This window comes from Triplophysa rosa, linkage group LG5 (genome assembly GCF_024868665.1).
Source record: "Triplophysa rosa linkage group LG5, Trosa_1v2, whole genome shotgun sequence".
Taxonomy (NCBI): Eukaryota; Metazoa; Chordata; class Actinopteri; order Cypriniformes; family Nemacheilidae; genus Triplophysa; species Triplophysa rosa.
Window position 1 is genome coordinate 14,562,947 of NC_079894.1, and position 21,149 is coordinate 14,584,095.

The following is a 21,149-nucleotide window of genomic DNA, read 5'->3' on the forward strand; positions in this document are numbered from 1 at the left end:
GTCACTTTTGATAAGGATTTTATAATTTTTTAAATAAAATTAATCTTTCAATGCAAGATATTTAAAGTGTACCTGAAGCATACTTGCAATAGTTCCACTTTAGCACAACCAAATACACTTAAATGATCTTTAGTTGGACTTCAGCACTATTTCTGCACAATTAAAGTATGTTAAGTACAAAATCAGTTGTTCCAATTTAGCAGACTTAAAGTATACCAATATAGTACACCACAAATACAATCGCAGTGTATTTTCACTAAGAACATAAGATGTAAATGGATTTGCAGTATAGTTAGCATGAAATAAATGTATTTCAAATACATTTTAGTATTTATTTATTTTTTCACTAGGGTATTCATTGCAATTCGCCTATTTCACAAAATGGCAGCGAATAACAGCGAAACCTTAATATAACCTTAATATAGTGCACAACAAATAACGTGTACTGTAATAATCATGTTTCATAAGCCATAATCACACGTGACCCTGTCTCTCCACCTGGGCTACAGCTTGGCAAGGCTGCTTCTGTCACCTGACAAACTGAGACAATTGCTGGTGCATGACCAGCAATTCAAAGCGCTCATTTTAAACACACTGAGAAACTTTACTGTAGATAGAGGATTGTCATGCATTGATAAAAACACTGTCCCTGAATGTTTTCTTACCGGTAACCTGCATAATCATCACTCATCGCGTCTTGTTCATAGCTTTGGCGCTTTGTACAACAAAATACGTTAGCGAGAGATGGCAGTGAATCATAAAGCGATCTGGGTTGGAGAGGCGGGACTTAAGAAAGGCAAAGCTAATCCTATTAGCGATGTGAGTTACGGAGGCGGGACTTATTGCAGAGAACAGAACGTAAAGATTTGTGTACCACAAACTGCGCAATTTTTCCAGAACGCGATTGTAAAAGATGTTTAAGTTCAATTAAATGATTCCTGGATAAATGAATGTTAAATAAAATAACTAATACGTAAAAACCACAAGACACAGACGGACATCAGAGGTTATATATAAATGTACATTGATTGTTGGTCGAAATTATTGGTAGGGACAATTTGGTGTTCCCTGCATATTGGTGGGGACACGTCCCTACACAAATCGACGCCCTTGCAGGCATTCATTTTATTTACCAAAAACAAAAGTAGCATATGTTGTCCGATTTATTCATGGTTTACTGGGAGATGTAAAAATATTACAAAATATGATCAAGGTCTGACATATGTTAGACAAAATCAGCATAAAGGGAGCGCTACATGCCTTCTTCTGGTCTCCGCAAGTTCTGTGTAGTAAACGGAGCTAGAGCATTGACCGGACAAGCGTTTACCCTACTTCCGGTTTGTAGACGTCACGCTGTGAAATAGGTCTATGGCAGTGCCGCGTATTGGTAATATACTATATTATCTTTGGTTTAGTGGTGTGGTGGGTAAATTTCTTCGGTCCATATTCCTTACAAGCATGACATGTGTATAAAATATACAAAAATAAAAATATTTTTCAAAAAAATATACACAATACAGGACATGTACCTGCTGAAATGTCTAATTCATTCATTACAATATTGTGTAATGTAAATATACAGTGTCTTCCTTAATATGTTTATTTAACTGACCACAGATACAACTTGCAAATATTTCAACGATCAATCCGCAGGTTTGCTTGCGAGATGAGCACCAGTGATGCATGGACAGCTGATGACAGTGAGTTCAGGCAGGAAGCCCATGTGAGATCAAACTAGAAGATTGAATATTTTCTTTTTTACCATCAGTGTGATTTCCTAACTTCTTTCCACTCTGTAAAACTCATTTAATACTGGGCCAAACGTTAACTTGCGTTAGTGTTGGCTCTAGGCATTTCATGCATTATAAGAATGGCAGGAATTTTCAGAATAATGCTCGGCCATTTTCAGCAGGTGGTGCGGCTGCATGCTGTCTCTGATTTGTGGAGATGCTCCCGCAAAACACCCAGCATGCCGCGGGTGTTCAGTCTCTCTTGAATGGGCACCAGACGAATTCTTCATTTTCACTACAGCAGTATGGCTTTTCCTTCTGGGGGTGTGCGGGCCAGAGCAGAGACTGGAACTGTGTTCTGGAAAGGGTACAGGACGGTGATGGGAGCCACAGGCTGAAATCAATACAGCATTACCCCATCATCCCTATGCTTACTGTCCAGTGATGGAAACAGCAGATGCCTGCCGGAATAAAGGGCCACTTCATGGCCCAGACGGTCCATGTACATTTTAAATACAGTACATGTCCGCCTACTTTTTGGTACTACACTGCTCGTGTGGCACTTAACCAGCCAAGCCTACAGTCTGTTATATGGGTTCGACTTAAAAGAGAAAATGTTTGGATGGAGAATGAGTGGACTGAGTGTACAGCATGATGAAAGTGTTTTTTGTGGTACTGATGATTTAGATAAGTGCGTGTTTATATTGAGTGAGTGTGGACTGCATACTTTACTGGTTTGTCAGGAGTGATTAACTGGTGATAAACTGTGTGTGTGTTTGTCGCACAGGACCCAGTGGCGTTGGTGTGACTGAATTGAAGAGGAAACTTCTACTCTCTGACCCAGAGCACTTCAGTGTGACTGTGCCATGTGAGTTCATATAACATCATGTGCAATAAATCAGTCTGACAGCATCTGTCTGTTTTGAACAACCAGTAAGACTTTTGTGTAAACTCATTGAGCTGCTTGAAATGTAGCTCACTCCTCCAAGCAAGGGAGGCTACTTTAAATTATGAGTAACATCTTGCACAATTTCAAAGACTAAAGTCAAACTACACTATGCTACAAACTGCTAGTATTATTTTGGGGAAAACCATTTTGTGGGTTTTTGAATGAATTAAAGATGCAATCCACTACTCTATAGCAATCTCTTAAACATAAATGCTACAGCCCAGTCCGCCTACTTTAACTATGCCGTAAAAGAATGTATTATGAAAAGTATATTTATTTTATTGCGGAGCAAAACAGCATGCGCACATTTGGACCTACTAATACAGAACAAAAGTTTTTTTATTTTGTATGTTATATGTTTACAGCTCTTTTTTTCATTTAACACCGTGTCTACACTGGACGCTGCATCCAAAATCTAAAATTATAATGGCTTCTAATGTGTTCTATTGTCTTTTGACGCATCGCGCCGCATCCGGTGTAGACACGTAAGTATTTATTCATTTATTATTTCAATGTGTAATGTTTCCTGTGTACTGTACATTAATAAATTCAGTGACTATCGCTTATTTCATTTTATTAATGTAGTGGAGTGTCACTAAACTCCATCTCTCATGCTGAGTTGGGGGTAATATGGACCTGCACTTCGAATTTTCATCAGGAATAGTAGACAATCTGGGTACTTTGAGAATATTTTTAAAGAGTACATATTACGAGATCATGTAAATTACATTTCATGCAGTGTGTAATGTTGCTGTGTTTGAAAGTAAGCAGTCTGCCAAGTTGTAAAGCCGAAGGTGAATGAATAACAAAGTTATTGGCTTGGAAAAAAGGGAGTCAACTCTGAATCCCACAAACGAGTCGTTCCCTAGTCCGATTCGTGAACCGCTGCGGATTTACATCACTACAGTCCCCGCCTACGTTTTGCTAGGACTGCCTGCGAAAACTTCACTGTTCTCCCCCAAATACTGTAGCTTGTGAGCCTCATTCGCGGTAGACCAATCACAGCAGACTAGACCATCTGACCAATCAGATCAGAGTAGGCTGGCGGAAAGGAGGGGATTAGATGGATAATTTGCCGAACGAATCATTTGAGAGTCAGTCAAGAAGTAAGGTGGAAAAACTGCCTATTATAACAAAATAATAGTGTTTTTACACCTTGTATGTATGTAAACTTGTTGTTGAACACTACATAAACCAAAGTAGGACCTTAAAAATCAAGGAATATTTACTCTTTAAACATCATACTATGATTTGGGACATACAAATTTTAATTCTGAGTACTATTTAGGACTGATAATATGCGAATTGGAACGCTTGAAAAATTGCAGATTACTTTACATATTGATCTTTACGTACATGTAATTTCCTGCAAAATCCAACCCAACAGCTCTAATTATAAATCATTGTTACAAACTTAAATGAAAACTAAAAAAAAGAATTCTGTCATCATTAACTCATCCTCGAGTTTGTTCCGGTGAACACAGAGAAAGATATTTGGAAGAATGCTTGTAATGTGTGTAATGTGTTCTTGGCCACCATTGACTACCATAGTAGGAAAATTTACAATGGTAGTCAAAAGTGTCCCAGAACTGTTTGCTTTCCTACATTCTTCTTTGTGCTCAACAGAACAAAGAAAATTATAAAGAAAATTTTCCTACCACAAAGTGCAATGGTTATTTTATGTGAAACAATGTTTACACTCCAAAACATTGAGTAAATTATGAAAATCTGAGTAACTATTAAGTTAAATAAATTTAAATAATATATGTACATTTTTGAGAAATTAACTTTTGGGTTTTTAACTGAAAAAATCAGTTAAATGATTTTAAAATATTTTATTAAGTTAATATAACTGTTTATCTTTTTGTGATATTTACTAAGTCACATTAATTATTTTTAAGAGTGTACTGTTTGGTTACAAGAATTCTTCTACTGTAAGTATCTTTCTCTGTGTTCACCAGAACAAAAAAAGGTAACACTTCAGTATAGGGAGCAATTCTCACTATTAACTAGTTGTTATTAGCATGTCTATTATTGGCATATTGGCTGTTTATTAGTACTTATAAAGCACATATTCTGCATGACCATACTCTACACCCCTAATCCTACCCAATACCTAAACCTAACAACTACCTTACTAACTATTAATAAGCAACAAATTAAGAGTTTATTGGGGAAAAAAGTCGTAGTTAAGGGTTTGTTAATAGCGAAAATTTCCCCCTATACTGAAGTGTGACCCAAAAAAAGTATACAGATTTGGAACAAATCCGGGTGACACTTTAGTATAGGGACCAATTCTCACTATTAACAAGTTGCTTATTAGCATATTATTAGAATTTTGGCTATTTATTAATACTTATAAAGCACATATTCTGCATGACCATATTCCATATCCCTAATCCTACCCAATACCAATACCTAAACCTAACAACTATCATACTAACTATTAATAAGCACCAAATTAGGAGTTTATTGAGGCAAAAGACGAAGTTAATGGTTTGTTAATAGCGAGAATTGGACCTTAAAATAAAGTGCGACCCTAATCATACAGTGAACTTTAACAGGGTTGACCATATTTAAAGTGGAACATAAATTAAAGTCCCCGTGCACCAGAAGTTGCGATCGTTTTACTTCCGTATTTTGACGCATTTCCAAATGAAGTGGAATTTGTAATGAGAAAAATAGTGGGCGTGGCTTTCGTCTTTCTCTGCTATTTGATTGGATGTATAAAAACAGCAGTTGCATTTTGAAATGGAAGTGGAAGCAGACTGACAGTTGAAGGGGAGGAGTTAACAGATGACCCGCCCAACCCTTCTATACCTCATTTAAGATGGATAGTCATTACAGGAAGGAAGTGCATTTTCAGATTTTAACTAAAGATTATGATGGCTTTCACATTTTTAAAAGAGAATGACCCACATTGATAAACTATTTACAATAAATGCTGCAATATTTCATGAAAAAATAGGCATTATAATTTTTTATTTCACTGGGACTTTAACACTTTATACAATCAACCAAAAACACAGTGATAAAACTTTTTTAAACAAATATTAAAATACAAAAAACTGTGCTCATCACAGATTTAAATCTGTGATTCTGTGAAGCATTTATTTAGAATATGATCTGTTGTTTAAATGAACTGTCTCTTATAGTACATACTGTTTAAGATAAAGGACAGTTTAGGAAAGCAAATGTAGACCGTTACCTCAGCCCACTCTGTTGTAAAGCAATGTGTGCACAATGCAACATAACCGAAGACAGCAATGTAGTGTTGTTGTTGTTGCCATTCATTGGAAAAAGTAGCTTGTTATCTGCAAAGCAAAGCTACACAATTTTGAAAACAACTACTGTGACGCCACTATTTTCCAGTAGCGTCAATACTTTTAGTTAAACACTCGACAACACATCCCTCAAGCGAGCAAACAAACAGGAATCAACAACAGTTATATTTTTCAAAAGGAAAACTCATGTGCGATTAATAATCTGTATGTAGACCATCACATTTTTCCACACTGATGCCTAAAGCTGTATGAGACTGGCAGGAGATGTCAGAATCAGATCCACGCTGCCACTCGGAGTGTCTAAGAGTGATGTGGACAGGCAGTAATCACAGCCACTAACATACTGTCAATGAAGGGATAAAGGAAGCAGCGTCACTTTTTCTCCCTGATTTGGAAACCGACCAACGTTCTGCTTTAGGTTGGCGCATGTCTTGCCTGTTTCTCTTTGGAAGCTCCAGCTAACAGCTTGCCATATTTGTGAATGTGTTCCAAGCTTCCGAACTGCTGCGAAACAAACTTAGGGTCTAACCATGTATGACATATACATTTATTTGATTTATAGAGTTCAACATAAGTTAGCAATTTAGCAAACAAGTACATGGCAGCCACAGCTAATGATAACCTCAACTAATTCCTCTGTTAGATTTTATTTGGAGTGGAGGAATAATAGCTTTTGTAACAGACTGCTCCTGACCCCAGAGGTCCGTATAAAGCCTTGTACTTTAAAGCTGACATACTAAAATACATTTTATTTGCTGTTTAATGTCTGGGAACAGCATTATTTTGATGGGTTTAGAGATCAGTAAAATTGTCTTATCACTTAGTTTGCATGGCCTATAAACAAGGCTACATGTGATTTGCATGGCTGGAGGAAGTGCACACACACACACACACACACAAATCACAATTGGCCCGACTTGCCCCCACAATGGCGGTAAAAGTTTATAGTTTATTTTGGAGTATGTGGAGAACGTGTGGACATTTAGAGTTAGGGTGTGTGGCGAGCTCCTCAGGCCTTGTTAAGCTCACCTCTGAACATACTTTCTGCATGACTCAGGCTAGTTAAACCAAGCCTTCCTACTACACAAACTTCACTCAGCTTTGGACTCATGCTACTAGACTGGGTCTCTGTCATGTTAAATGTCAATGCACGAAAAATGTAAAAGTGCAAATGTGTTATGTAAAACGGTTGCATCCCATTTGTAATGAAAGTGTGTACCAGTTGAATTAGATTTTTATTGCATTAAGTGCATTAGTGCCAAACTGTTATTTATTTTCAACAGATACCACTCGGGAGCAGAAAAGGCAGGAGAAAGATGGTGTGGACTATCACTTTATATCCAAACACACATTTGAGAAAGATATTCTTAACCACAAGTAAGCAAATGGACCACGAGTGCCACCCAGCATGTTGTAGATTCTTCTTGATGCTTTGCCTGCATTGTTTGCTTGTTTAACCTCTTTGTCCATGGTAGTTGACAAATAAATCTGTAAATGACAGCAAAACTCTAGAAAAAACTTAACTTGCCATTTAAATATTAATAATATAAAATAATGCATTAATAGTTTGTTCTCTACATGTTTGCTATGTCACACCATAGGACTCATGTATGGTATATTTGTCAACCCTTTGCAAAAAAGCACTTTCACATACATATATACAAAATAAAAAACTAAAGACAATAAAAGGATAAAACAGAAACACTCAAAACAAATCAAGAATAAAGCCTAAAAGGTAATTTTTTTATAAAAATGATACATTTATATAATAAATATAATAATTGTTATTAAGTTGTGGGTTACTACAAATAGTGTCTTATTTGAACCAATAAGTTGTGGTACTTATATTATCTTTCCCTGTTTAAATCTATCTCTTAAACGATACACGATTTACAAGAAGCTGACTTCTCGAGTCCTGTCTTAAAAGATGCTCCTGGAATTTGAATCACACATTTAATCCTTGTAAATGCTTAAAACGCAGATCACAACCAACATTGACAGGAAATACGCTCATACTTCTCCCATTTTCACTCAGAAACTAAAGGAAATCTCAAAAGCATGTGTCTGCGAACAGTGTCACATTATATCCAACTAAAGGGATATTTTAAGAGCCCTTCGTGGTTTGAAATGACTTTTTGTCTTGTTAGTTGTACGTAGAGACAGATGTCAAAAAGAGTAAGACAGGAATGACAAAGAGCAGACAGACAGACTTTCCAGAGAGACGAGCTAGAGAGAGGAAACACGGGCTGCTTTTTAAATCACTCTGATTTACCATCATCTTTGATTACCATATAAATGCCTTGAACCCAAATGCCAAAGCCCAAGTTATTGCCAGAACTCGGCAGTATACCAATGCAGGAAAACATAAGCAATGCTGAGTTTTTTAACACTATATCACATTAATAACAAACATCTAACATTTCAAATGTTAGATCAAACAGGTGACTTCTATTCAAAGCTTTAAAAGATTAGATAAAACACTGTGCTAAAACGTTTGGATATTGTTTGAATATGCCACAACTCACTCTAAATGTTCTCTGCGATGAAAGACAAAGCTTATTTTATGTCTTATTTTCTTAAAAAATATATAATTTTTACTAAATCAGAAATGGAGCATTAACGAGAAAGAGCAATTGAAACAATAAATGTGCAGCTAAAAAGAAATGTTATTGACAGTCAAACTGTGATAATGCACTTTGAATGTGTTTTGCTTTTTTTGTTGCAAATACTAAAATTAAACATTTAGAGATTTATGTTTGAATACCCCAAGATGATTTATAATCAACTTGTTTTTCAGATATAGTGAGAACTTGTAATCCAAAACGCTTCAGCTTTTAAAAGGGTTTAAATGCTTCATATCCGCCACTTAATCCTCTCTGAAATGTTTTATTTAGGTTTTTGGAGTATGGTGAACACAGTGGGAACTACTACGGTTTGAACATAGATTCGGTGCGCAGGGTTCTAGAGGAGAGAAAGGTGTGCTTGCTGGATGTGGAGCCCCATGTGAGTAAAGATCTGTTATGTTTGCCAAAAATCATCAGCTCAGGTATTTATGTACAAGTTATCAACAGCAACACCACCTTGCGAAACATATTTTATATTATTAAAAAGCCACAGATTCAACAAATAACACAAATACCACAATTTGCCGTTCTTCATAAGCACGAGTGAGAGAGAAAAAGATGGAAACGGGGATAAACAGAGTTTGAGAGCCAGGGAGCCCTATATTACATGTCATATTTGTTGACTTTGGAACGTAGACTCAAGGGCAGGAATTATGTCATTCTGGACGGGGAGCTTCTGTCAGCTCCACTCCAATTGGTACATTTCCTGTGGTCTGATTATTTTTCATCAGCTTGTAACATTTATAGAAACATTCTCACTGTATTAACCAGTATACTATATGGGCACATATTTGAAATTATGCATGGCTGATGCAAAAGGCCTTGTGCAGGATTTTGGTCAAGTGTTCCATTCTACTAAAGCCTACACATGTTTTTCTGACCGTGACCATTTTACTTTGGAGACATAGAAAAGAGTTTTAAATGAAAATGTCACAACAGCATGGAAACATTGATACCAATGTCTGAACAACAGTATTATTTTGACAAGTAGGCCTACCGTTTAGTTTACAGTGTTCCTGTAGTTCAGCTAGTAGAGTATAATGCCTGCAATGGTAAGGTCATAGGTTCACTGAATATACAGTATACTGATCAAATATATAGCCTAAATTCAAAGAAATTACTCTAGATAAAGGTGTCTGACAAATGCAACTGCTTTCCATTTCTTGTTTCTATATTAACAGGTTATAGAAGCCTTAAACACGACTGAGTTTAAACCCTATGTTGTATTTGTGAAGCCTCCATCAATAGAGCGCTTGAAACTGAGCCGGAGAAAAGCGAAAGTTCTGTCAAGTCCAAATGATCAGAAATCCACAAAAACATTTACGGTAAGAGATAATAATGATTGTGGTTTCCTGCTACGGCCACCTGTGATTTTGCACACGGTCAAATAGAGTACAGTTTGAAAGGATTGAGTATACGACTGCATGCATGTGCTACTGTAGTAGACACTGTACTTGTAAAAAGCAAAGTATATTTTGGGGGTTACAAGCTCTGAACCTGCACCACAATATTTCCACATAAGATGGAAGACAGAAGACTAGACTAGAAAAAACTTTTATTCTACAAAATAAGAATAAGTGGAGGTCTGCCATGTTAAGATGCCATGACCAGTTGAATATTTCATAAAAACCACAGTGCAACGTTAAATGTATAAGAACACACTGTAAAACTTTGCTGTAGTTTTTGCAGCAGGTTTGCCAGTAACTTACTGTAGATTTAATTACTACTTAATATACTTCCCAATTAGTACTGTTTTCAATTACTTTAATTAAAATTAAAACACGCTGACTTTTGAGATTCAAAATGAGCAAGAAGAGACTGGCATTAGCACAGCAACACTGCAAAAAATGACATTCTTCCTAAGCATTTTTCTCTTGTTTTCGCTAAAAATATTGAAAACTTCTTAAATTACGATACATTTACATAACAAGAAAAGTGACCCAAGATATTTAGTCTTGTTTTATGAAAGAAAAATAAATAAGTTTATGCTTAAAACAAAATTGTACAATAAATCTACAGTAAGTTACTGGCAAACCTGCTGCGAAATTACAGCAGTTTTACAGTGCAGAAAATCATTAATTCTCAATTCATAACCTTCCTGATGTCCACTACAAGTACTCAACAGACCCATCGTCTTGACCTTACTCCGGCCCCTCTGGCATTAAATGCACCTCTTTGGCAAAGGTCCCTTTTAAAATCACTTCAGGGTGGGCTGCAGGTGCCCCATGAGCAAACACAGGTTCACCCTTTTACACTCCCCGCTTTCTGTTTTGAACTTGGACTAGAAGGTATGTCGGTAACCCCACTGACACACTGCTGTGAGCATGAGCACCTTAGTCCACCCCAGAGTCTAATAAAAGTCTTAGGTCATCCCTCCCACACCTGGATGTTGTCATACTACAGGCTCTCAGACGCCCTCCGGTGCAAATGTGTTGCTCATCTTTCCATATTAATTCAGTATTGACTGCAGTAAGCACTGACCTGAACATTTGGACCTTTGCGTTGTCATGAGTTACTCGTCCTTACAAGCTGATCTGGTCTTCCAAGCCTGATCATCCTTATATAAAATGACACACTACTTTTATATTGTAAATCATAAACTACAAAGTGAAATACCTTCTGAGATACCCAAAGACAGATTTATGTGTGCTGAAAGATGTGTTTGATCACCAGTTTTGAGATAATCTATAAAACAACTGTTAAAGAATAGTGGACAATGTGGTATTAAAAGCAGAACATTTCTCACACTGACCTTTGCCATGAAGGAATTTAATATGAACTCAGACATACACTCTATATGTGCCTAAAATGTTCTTTACAGTGATGCCATAGAAGAAATATCTTTGGTTCCACAAAGAACCATTCAGTCAACGGTAATGTAAAGAGCCATCTTGTTCTTACCCTTTTATAATTTAAAGAACCTTTTTACCACAAAGAAACTTTAGTGAAACAGAAAGGGTCTTCAGATGTTAAAGGTTCTTTATGGAACCATTTAGACAAAAAATGTTCTTCTATGGCATCATTTTTAAGATTTTATACTAAATTTTACTGATATTTTTACTCGTATGGCTGTTTTCTCTCCATTTCTCTCCATACATAATTTCTCTCCGTTTAGGCAAAGAAAATAAATATAATCTTAAATTTGTGGAATTGATTTGACTAGACAAACCACCAAGTCAACAGTCCTATGCACAGTACAAACCATTAATTAAAACTTTTTCGTTTTTTTCTCTAGAACCATGTGGTAACGTGTAGAATAAGATTTACATAAAGTCACCAAAACGAAAATAGAAGGAAAAGATTCACATTGTATCTCCGTGTTTAACTACAGGTGGCATTTAATCCAAGACAGAGACGTTTATTTTGACTGTGCAAAAAATAGATCTAAAAAATCTGAATCCTTCAAGTGTCTCATTCATGTCCAGACCTAATGAAAACGCAGCACTTACTTCTTAAACAATACAGTACTATTGTCATCTATTTATTAAAGTAAAAAAATTAAAATATATATTTTTATTCACCCTCTTGTCATTTCAAACCTGTATGACTTTCTTTCTTTCCGCAGAACACAAAAGAAGATATTTTGAAGAATGTTGTTAACTGGCCCCCATTCACTTGCATTGGTTTTGTGTCCATAGAAGTGAAAGGGGCCCAGTTAACAACATATCTTCTTTCATTTTTGGGTGAACTATGACTTTAATTCAGTTTATTTTGTTTTACAGGAAAATGATTTTAAGGATATGATTACCAGTGCCCAAGCCATGGAGAGTAAATATGGCCATTTGTTTGATAAAGTAATCATCAATGACGACTTGGCCGTGGCTTTTACTGAGCTGAGAGATAACCTCAGAAAGATCGAAACAGAGAGTCACTGGATCCCACATACATGGGCTCATGTCTAGAGAGCAATTCATGTTGACCACATCGTTCAAGCATATAACATTTGACAATGTTTCTGAGATTTTCAGTATTTTAAAGAGCACTTTCTATTATTGTAATTATACGCTATGCAGTGTCCTGACCAGTCATGAACCAACTCCTTTCAAATCTGCCAAACACATGATAGTGGACTGAAATGTTCTTTTTTCCTGCACTTAAAATGTTTATGTTGAGAAACAAATAACTGTAGAGTATTCTCTCCCTAATTCCTACATAATTATATACATTATGCTATATTACTGGACTTCTACGTGTATTGCTTTGGTGCCCCATTGTGGTTCATGTTTTGACATTAATCACTTGCAGACGTGGAATCTCTATGGCAAAGACGTGTTCTCAATTTGGCTCAAATGAGGTGAGGTAGGATACAATTTACTTTTTAAAATTGCAAATACAAGTCTGAACATTGGATTAGATCTCTGAAACGCATCCAGGTAGATGTATGTACCAAACATTTCCAATCCAAGTTTAGATTTGTTCCTGTCGACATTGAACTTAACCCAGGGCTTTACAAGGAGTTAAATGTCTTAGTGTTCGTGAGGAATGTTAATGTTTGCAGGTATAGGAGGTGATCCATGGGTCAAACTCTCCAAAAGATCAGTGCACATGCAGCACCTCAAGTTATCCCACACGTTTTGTGGAGAAGAGGTTTGAAGCAAGGTGACCTTAGGGTTTCCCCCGGAAGCCAAGTGTATTGAAGGAGAAATAGAGTAACAGGAACGTTCCTGGGGTTAACTTGGCTGCCTGGTCAGTGTGAGTGACAGAACTCCAGGCATGCCTGCCTTTTACCTTCCTATGAAGCCGGACTGAAAGTAAGATTGAATTGAACAGACAGACTGATTCTTATGCTATGCCAGATGTAAAAAAAATACCTATTTATTACCTACAGTATACCTAAATTTAACACAGCTTTAAAACTAAGCTTTTAAAATAAATCAAATTGGCTTTAAAGTCACTTGAATTGACATTTTATTAAACTGACCTAAAAAATCTAGTTTAACCAATTTCAACTTATTTTTACAAAGTACATATAAAATGCAACTAGATTTGATGAATTATGAATTATAAAGCCAATTTGTTCAAACTTGAAAAATTAAGTCAGCTTTTAAACTAAAGTTTTAAAGTTGATGTTTTTTAGTGTAACACAGAATCCATTGTCGCTTTTTATGTATCGCTGCCATGTTGTGCTGCTGTGTGGCCTTTTTTTAACGGGCCATACTGCTCTCCACAGTGTTTAAAACCAAATTTAATAATCCACCTGCTGCGCTATCTAGCTCAGAAACCTCTTCTTTAATAATAAAATTACCCTCATCCGTTCAAATCTGGAAACGGCCATTTCCCACTTTAAGTTTCCGTGTATCTGCAGAGGATATTAATTTATTGGTCAGTCCTGGCTCATCCAAATGTCAAACAGTGTCGTTCTTTTATCCTTCTGTAATTGAGTTATAATGACTAGAAGGAAGCTAGTATAGAAACAGAAGTTTGGACAGAGAGCCGGATACCGTATTTGTCTGGTTTTGTGTGGAGGAGTTGCCTGGGTAGGCAGCCCAGGCTTTGTGGTTTTACAAGAGGTCAGGTTCCTTCACAGGCTGACGTCATGGCTATTAAAGGGCTATCTGAACAGCCAGGCCTGAGCGTGTTAAACAGACCAGGACGGTTCATGCGCTTACACACGTGCACTGATGATGCCAATAAAAATATGGCTAGACCAAGTAGAACTGTGCACAATGATTTCAGATAACTGATGTATTTCAATAAAGCAACTACAATGGGGAACAAAGGATTTGTGCTTTCACGATCACCATAATCAGTGTAAGACAATGTGAATGTTAACTACATCAAACAAAACATTCTTTATCCTCGCTGAACTATAGTCGAGTTCTGTCCCTCATTAACTCGCAGTAACAGAACAACCATTTGTGGTCAGCCGAGAGAAACAAGACATTCCAGCAACGACTCCATGTTTACAAAATGCAATCACACAAGGAGGAAGTTATTTTGTATGAGGTCGTGTCAAACATTGTTTTTAGAGCAGATTGACTCATGATGAGTGCTAAAATGCAGAAGGCTAAGAAGTGCACTAAACGGTCTCCAGTGAGCCACACCTTCTCTTGGACAGCACAGAGGCTGCACACCTTTTGCCAAACCATGCAATGCTCAGAGCCAGAGTTAGTCTAGAAACCTCAGTCAGAGCAAACTGTTTCATCTCCAGAGATCTCATGCTGCTCAGAATACATTATTTACGTTTAAGTGAATATGAGATATAAGAATTTAGATTGATAATTTCATCAATTGGATGTTTCAATTTAAATTAGATGTTTAAGGCCCGGTTTCACAGACGAGGCTTAAGGCTAGTCCCAGACTAAAATGAATGTGTGACCTGTCTTAACTCAATATAACTTGCCCAGAAACATCTTAAAATATATCAGTGCCATTGTTTTGTCTCAAGATGCACACCAGTAATGTATTCTTCAAAGGCATTTGTATAAAAGCGACACAAATATCTTAATTCAACTAAGGCTTAGGCCTGGCTTAAGCTAAGCTGTTTCTGTGAAACCGGGCCTAAATGTTTTCAAAGACAAAGATTTTGTTGAAGTGCTTTTAAATGTTTTCAACCTGTATGACTTTCTTTCTAATATTTTGAAAAACGGTGGTTACCGAACAACGGCAGTATCCATTGACTTGCATTGGTTTTGTCTCCATACAATAGAGGTGAATGGGTACAACCATTGTAGAGTAAATGATGACAGAATTAAAAATGTTGGGTATACCAGCAAAATGTTCATAAACCTGTCCCACTTCATTGCATCTGTGTTAGCTCAATGCAAAAACAGCTTCGTGACTTTGCATGCTAGAGCTAACAGTGCTTTAGAAAGCCATTGTCTGTTTCCAAATGTGGATTAGTTGAAAACCAGCACTCCTCCTTGACCTTCCTGTAAGAGGTGGCGTTTGGCTCTAGCAACGCTAAAGTTGTGGGTTTCATTCCATAGAACGCACACAAACTGATAAAACGTATCTCAAACGCATGGCATGTTGTTTGTATAAAACCGTCTGCCAAATGCGGAAATGTTAAAATATTTGTTTACTGAGACAGATAACAGCATCGACGTACTGTTACGAGACTGCACACCCGCTAACATCGCCCTGGTGGGCTACACAGGTGTACGTCTAGGCTTTTCTCTTTTTCCAGTGGCATGATTATGTTGGCCACGAAAGTGAAGAATTCCCCACAAACTTGTACTGTATAACCAAGCACGCATAGATTCGTGTCTCTCGCCGCCAAATGGCGAACTAAAGCGTGTAATCATTCTGACAGCTGGACAGTTTCAATTAAGCGTTATTTATGGAGACTTGAGGAATACAAGACACACGCTGGAGAAGCGGAGGGATTCTAAACATATCGAGAGCCAATCACAACAGATTCAGGCAGAACGGCCATTCTTACAGCTGACTGGAACAGATGAGATCGATTAGTTAATGAACCACCGTATTCTGAGTGAATCTGACCTCAGCAATTCTGTGATCAATATAGATCAAGATGGATAAAACAGACCACCTCTTAGTATGAAATATCCTCGGGATGGACGCGTGCCACAAATGCTTCAGTTTTATGAGAACTTCACTTAAACTTGAATCACCAAGCATTCTCGACAAGCTGAGCTTGGGTCACGATCATAACCGTCAAACCGCCGTCCTGTGTGATTCATTGTGTCCATTCATTTAAAAACACAAACCTTCATTGTGGTATTTTGCCCCCTGCTAGTAAATGACAGACTGTGTGCTTGTTTTGTCGAGCTCCTCCTTCATGAGCACGCGACCCTGAAACCAATAAGAGTAGTCTCTACGTTACCACTGGGAAGGCTGTCTGTCAAACTGACTGCTTCCATACATTCAATCCAGTTTAAAACGTTCTAGAAAACTCATGTGCGACTGCAGTAACGTCTACCTTTAGCATCAACACAGCCCCAGACGGATTAGCACTGCAGTTTGAATCTTCTTTTTTAACACAAACTCATGACAGACAATATAGGCTGGATCTGCTACAAACACTACAAAAATTCAAATCTCACCTCTTGGCCTACAAAACCACCACTGGTTCGGCACCCCCATATCTTCACTCTCTAATTCAGACTTATGTACCCGCCCGATCCCTGCGCTCTGCAATCGAACAACGTCTTGTGGTGCCGTCCCACAAAGGCAAAAAATCACTCTCACGCACTTTCTCGGGATGTGTTCCACGACTCGATCTCCCTCTTGCCACAAGATCAGCGGATTCTGTAGCTATCTTTAAGATAAAACACATTTCTTCTGTCAACATCTGACCCATTAGTACAGTCTTCTACGTCTTTCTACTTTCCTATCCCCCCCAAAAAAAATTCTTCGTATACTGTGATAGGCTGACTGAGACCAGTTTTTACTGCACCCATGCGTTGTTGTTCTGTAGTTGCACAAATTGCTTCTATTCGCTTTGGATAAAAGCATCTGCTAAATGACTAAATGTAAGTGTAAACACCCAGATTTTGCTGTTTTATGAGGAATTCTTATTTGCCCCCCAAAAAGAAAGTCAAACTCTTGTTTTTCCATAGAATGTGATTTACGGCTATATCCGATCATTTCTTGTTACTGCAGAACCATTGGGTGGCATGTGAGCAGAGCCGTGGGTCTGTGGGTTTAATGGACTATGACCAAGAAGAACATAAAGAGCAAGAGAAACCTCCTGTTTACCTCTCACCAAATTTTTCACTGGGCCATTCAATTTGGATCTGGGACTTAAACGTGTTTTACTTACATTTCTCTCCTTTGTGCTAAATACACATATACTGTAATATGTGCGGTTATGTGCAATGCATGATGGGATATAATGTCAACAGTGGGATTTGTGCACAGAATATCATTTTATGCTTTGTATTTTTTGTTCTCTCTCTCTTTGTTCTTTTTTCTTTTGTTTTTGTATTAAGATGTGGTATGCTTTCAGAGACAATTGTGGAACATCAAAAATTAAAGAAAGTTACCAAAATCCCAGTCCTTCAAGTCCTTAGAGAAACAGACAAAATCTACTTAACTCTGTGGAAGGAAATCCTGATGTTTCACATACTTTCTCTAAAAGCACATCTACAAAAAGAACAAAGTCGTCCCAAGCATTAAATTAGATTCTGTACACAAAATCAGTCTCAAATCCCTCTGTTGACATTGTTGCAATTGCAGTAAATGATGCTCTTTGTAGATATTTTACGAAAAACCTTAATGACATTCATGTCATCTTAAGAGGTGACTTATGTTTGGTTGCATGCACGATGGGATGAGGATTACAGGTGCACTCACTCATTTTTCTGTTTATGTTGCGCTGGCTACTATAACAGCGTGTAATTTCAATATGACATCTACATGTACTACAGCATAATTCCCTATGCACAGTCATCTATGATTCTTTCTTTCCCCTTTTCTTTTAAAAAGACACCACAGGGCTTTCATTTCTGGTGGTTGCATTGTCCATTGCACTCATTTTTCATTTCCATTTATGAATTAACTTACAAGTTGAAAGTCTCAAAAATGAAACCAGCAAGAGCTCTTTAATCCTTATCCTATTGTGCATGCAACCAAGACACTCCCACGAGTCACTTCTCGTATTTAAAATGGCAGAAACATGAATGCATTGAATGTTTTTGTAAAACATCCACAAAGAACTCTATTTACAGCAATAACCACCCTCGACTTTAAGGTCATCTATTCATATGGATTTAATTTGGCAAGCATTGGGCAGCACCTTTTTTCCAACAAAAACACCTCTTTATGTGGTTGTTGCAATATGGTGGCCATTTGAAGTGATACAAGACTCCAAAAGCAGGACGCCTTCCTCCCCTGAGTCTCAAAACATGCGTGTAGTAGTTCCTGAAGACACAAACAGACATTGTAAGCAGGTAGGCAAGCGAAAGTGTTACTTCTTTAGGGCCTTGGCATATTCTAGCTCTTTAAGCCAAAAACATCAAATCGAAAAAGAACACGAGACCACATTTGTCTAAAACAGCTACGTTATGTTTTGTCAGGAGATTGCTTTTAACAGCACTGAGCATTCCCCACAAAATCAGCAGGTCCTCTGAGAAGACGGGATTTGGACCATGACTTGAGCATCGTTGATTGTAGAAACTCCCACTATGGTGATTTACGTATGTTTATTTTCCTACACAACGAGAGGCTGTGAAAGAGGCAGGAGCCATCTGGAGTAGTCCTCGGATGGGTATTAATTCAGTCTGCCCTGTTAACGAAATGTTATGCCTTTTACTCATGCATCAGAGGTATGGGAAGAGACTCGGCCATGCATGCTGCAGTGTTCTGCCTGACAGCTTAAGACATCGGTTTAATAAAGACTTACAGTCAAGTAAAGGTCTGAAACATCTTTATGTTTGCTGAATGCCATCAAGTGTCTCAAGGTAAGTGACAGCATATAGTTATTTCACAAAATCTATGGCAATTAAACTGTTAATATAAGAATGAACTGTCTTTACTTTAATAATTGGTTATATGAGGAAATGTCAGTGAACAGTCTGACATAACAAAATCTCAATTTAGTCAGTATAATATATATTTTGAAAAGTTGATCATACGTAAAACGGAAGAGTGGCGTTATAAAATATACTGGATTGCTAGCACTTTCAAAAAAATCATACAAAATTCCTATGCATGCAGCCAAATTTTATGTTATTCCACCATGATGTGAGATTCATTTTCCATTGCAAAATATCCTAATTTGTGTGTCTGGTCTTCCATTTTGGATGGTCTTTATGGGGGATTAGGCCTTGAGTTGTTTATCTTGGTAGTCTTTGGAATATCGGGAGTATTCTTAAATCGTTCTAAACCTACAAAAATGAAGATGATATTTAACTCATTTAAGGCAGGCTACTACTTTTTCATTTGTAAATATTTTTTTGCAAGACAATATTAAGAGTTTCGTGTCGTGTGGTGGCATTTGATTCATGCTACTGTTTTGGGGTGTTTAGTCAATACAACTGGGCTATTATATCTACACAATATTTGCATGTTTTTACATGGAGATAATTTGATTAAAAAATAAATTCTGTCATCATTTATTCACCCTTAAGTTGTTCAAGACCTGTATGTGACTCTTTCTTCTGAACACAAAAGGTGACATTTTGAGGAATGTCTCAGTGGTTTTGTGTCCCTACAATGTCATTGAAGCCCAATGTTGTTTGGTTACCAGGTTTGGAGGGTGCCAATAATGTAAATCTCTGGGAAAATATCTGAGGATTACATTCTCTATCTTGTGAAAATTATGAATGCAAATACGGTACAAACTGACTTACGGTCTCTAACCAAAATGTCTATAATTTCCTCAGCAAAATGAATGACGGTTCATACATGCTTCAGTTTCTGTACAATGATGATGTTTACCACATGGCCCTCTACCATTCTGTGAGGTGCCAGCTGCCTCACACATGGGCCAAGAGCAGTTTGACACCAAAAGTCACTGTAGTCCTGCATAATTATGTCGTCATCATTCTCATCATCTTCAAGACAAACTCATTATCATGCCGACACCTCATTATGCTCCATTTGGACTGAGCTATACTCTAAACAGGGAGTCATAAATAACAATGATTACAATAATGAGAGCAGTAATTGCAGGTGCAGTTTCCTTCACGACATTAACAGAGCTCCATGTTCAACACTGACCTGTGATGCGTCTAATGAGAAACGTGAAATAACAAAAGTTTTGTGGAGGTTCACCTCTCCTCTGGATCATATAGTCAATTGGCTGTGAAAGGCATAAAATTGCCTATTGCTTGTCGACGGAAACCAGCATGACGCTGAGTAAGAAGAGGTTAATGTGCTACAAGGGGATTTCGTCCTGTAGCTGAGACCAGAAGTTATGAGCGAGTGCAGAAACATAAAAATTGTCAGCGTTGAAAATAGCTGAAACAGCCCTGGCTGTCAGAATAGTATGCAGACCCAAATAATAGAGTCTTGTTTACCGCCGTGATTTAGGACAGATTGCATTTGTGACTTCATGATGCTTTCACACCAACCGAACACTGACGACACACAGATTTGTGTGAAAGCAACCTGAAGAACCCAGAAACAGGAAGAGGGACGTCTTGACACATCCTCATGACCCTGAAAACGATACATTTATGCTAAATTATCAATGACCGCTTAACTGGCAAACACGACCCAACTCATTAAGGATGTGAAGAAGATGTAGCCCATGAGATGGTGGAACCATGTGGTGTAGCCTATGGTGTACACACAACTCTGTGGAAAATCATGTGGCGGGGATACAGTATTTGGACCAGAGGACTGGGTCTGAATGAACATATGGGAGCTATTTGTTGGGTTAATGATGCATTAGTATGAAAATGTGATTGATGGCAAAGTCATAATTATATGATATAGTAACTGCAGTGCTCAAACACCCAGGGACTTCTGGGAGTATACGTGGCACAGAGCAACATATTCACAAAGCAATTAATCACCGGAAAGGCACGTTGGGCATTGACTATTTACAGTAGGCTGGCCTTACTTTTCAGTACCAGAAGATGGAGGAACTGAATGTGTAAACACTTGATAGAAGCACACTGAAGACTGACACCGTCTACAATGCATACAA

At 37.5% G+C, this 21,149-nt stretch overlaps 1 protein-coding gene across 1 annotated transcript in view; it reads left to right on the plus strand.

The window, feature by feature from the left end:
• mpp7b (MAGUK p55 scaffold protein 7b) overlaps positions 1-12,676 on the plus strand; it is a 39,171-nt gene extending 26,495 nt beyond the window's left edge. Inside the window, exons 12-16 of the mRNA XM_057333556.1 lie at positions 2,518-2,598; positions 7,247-7,340; positions 8,858-8,966; positions 9,769-9,912; positions 12,310-12,676. Coding sequence (XP_057189539.1) covers positions 2,518-2,598; positions 7,247-7,340; positions 8,858-8,966; positions 9,769-9,912; positions 12,310-12,489 — 608 coding nt within the window. The 3' untranslated portion in view covers positions 12,490-12,676. The remainder of the gene's footprint in view (positions 1-2,517; positions 2,599-7,246; positions 7,341-8,857; positions 8,967-9,768; positions 9,913-12,309) is intronic.
• Positions 12,677-21,149: the final 8,473 nt, after the last annotated feature.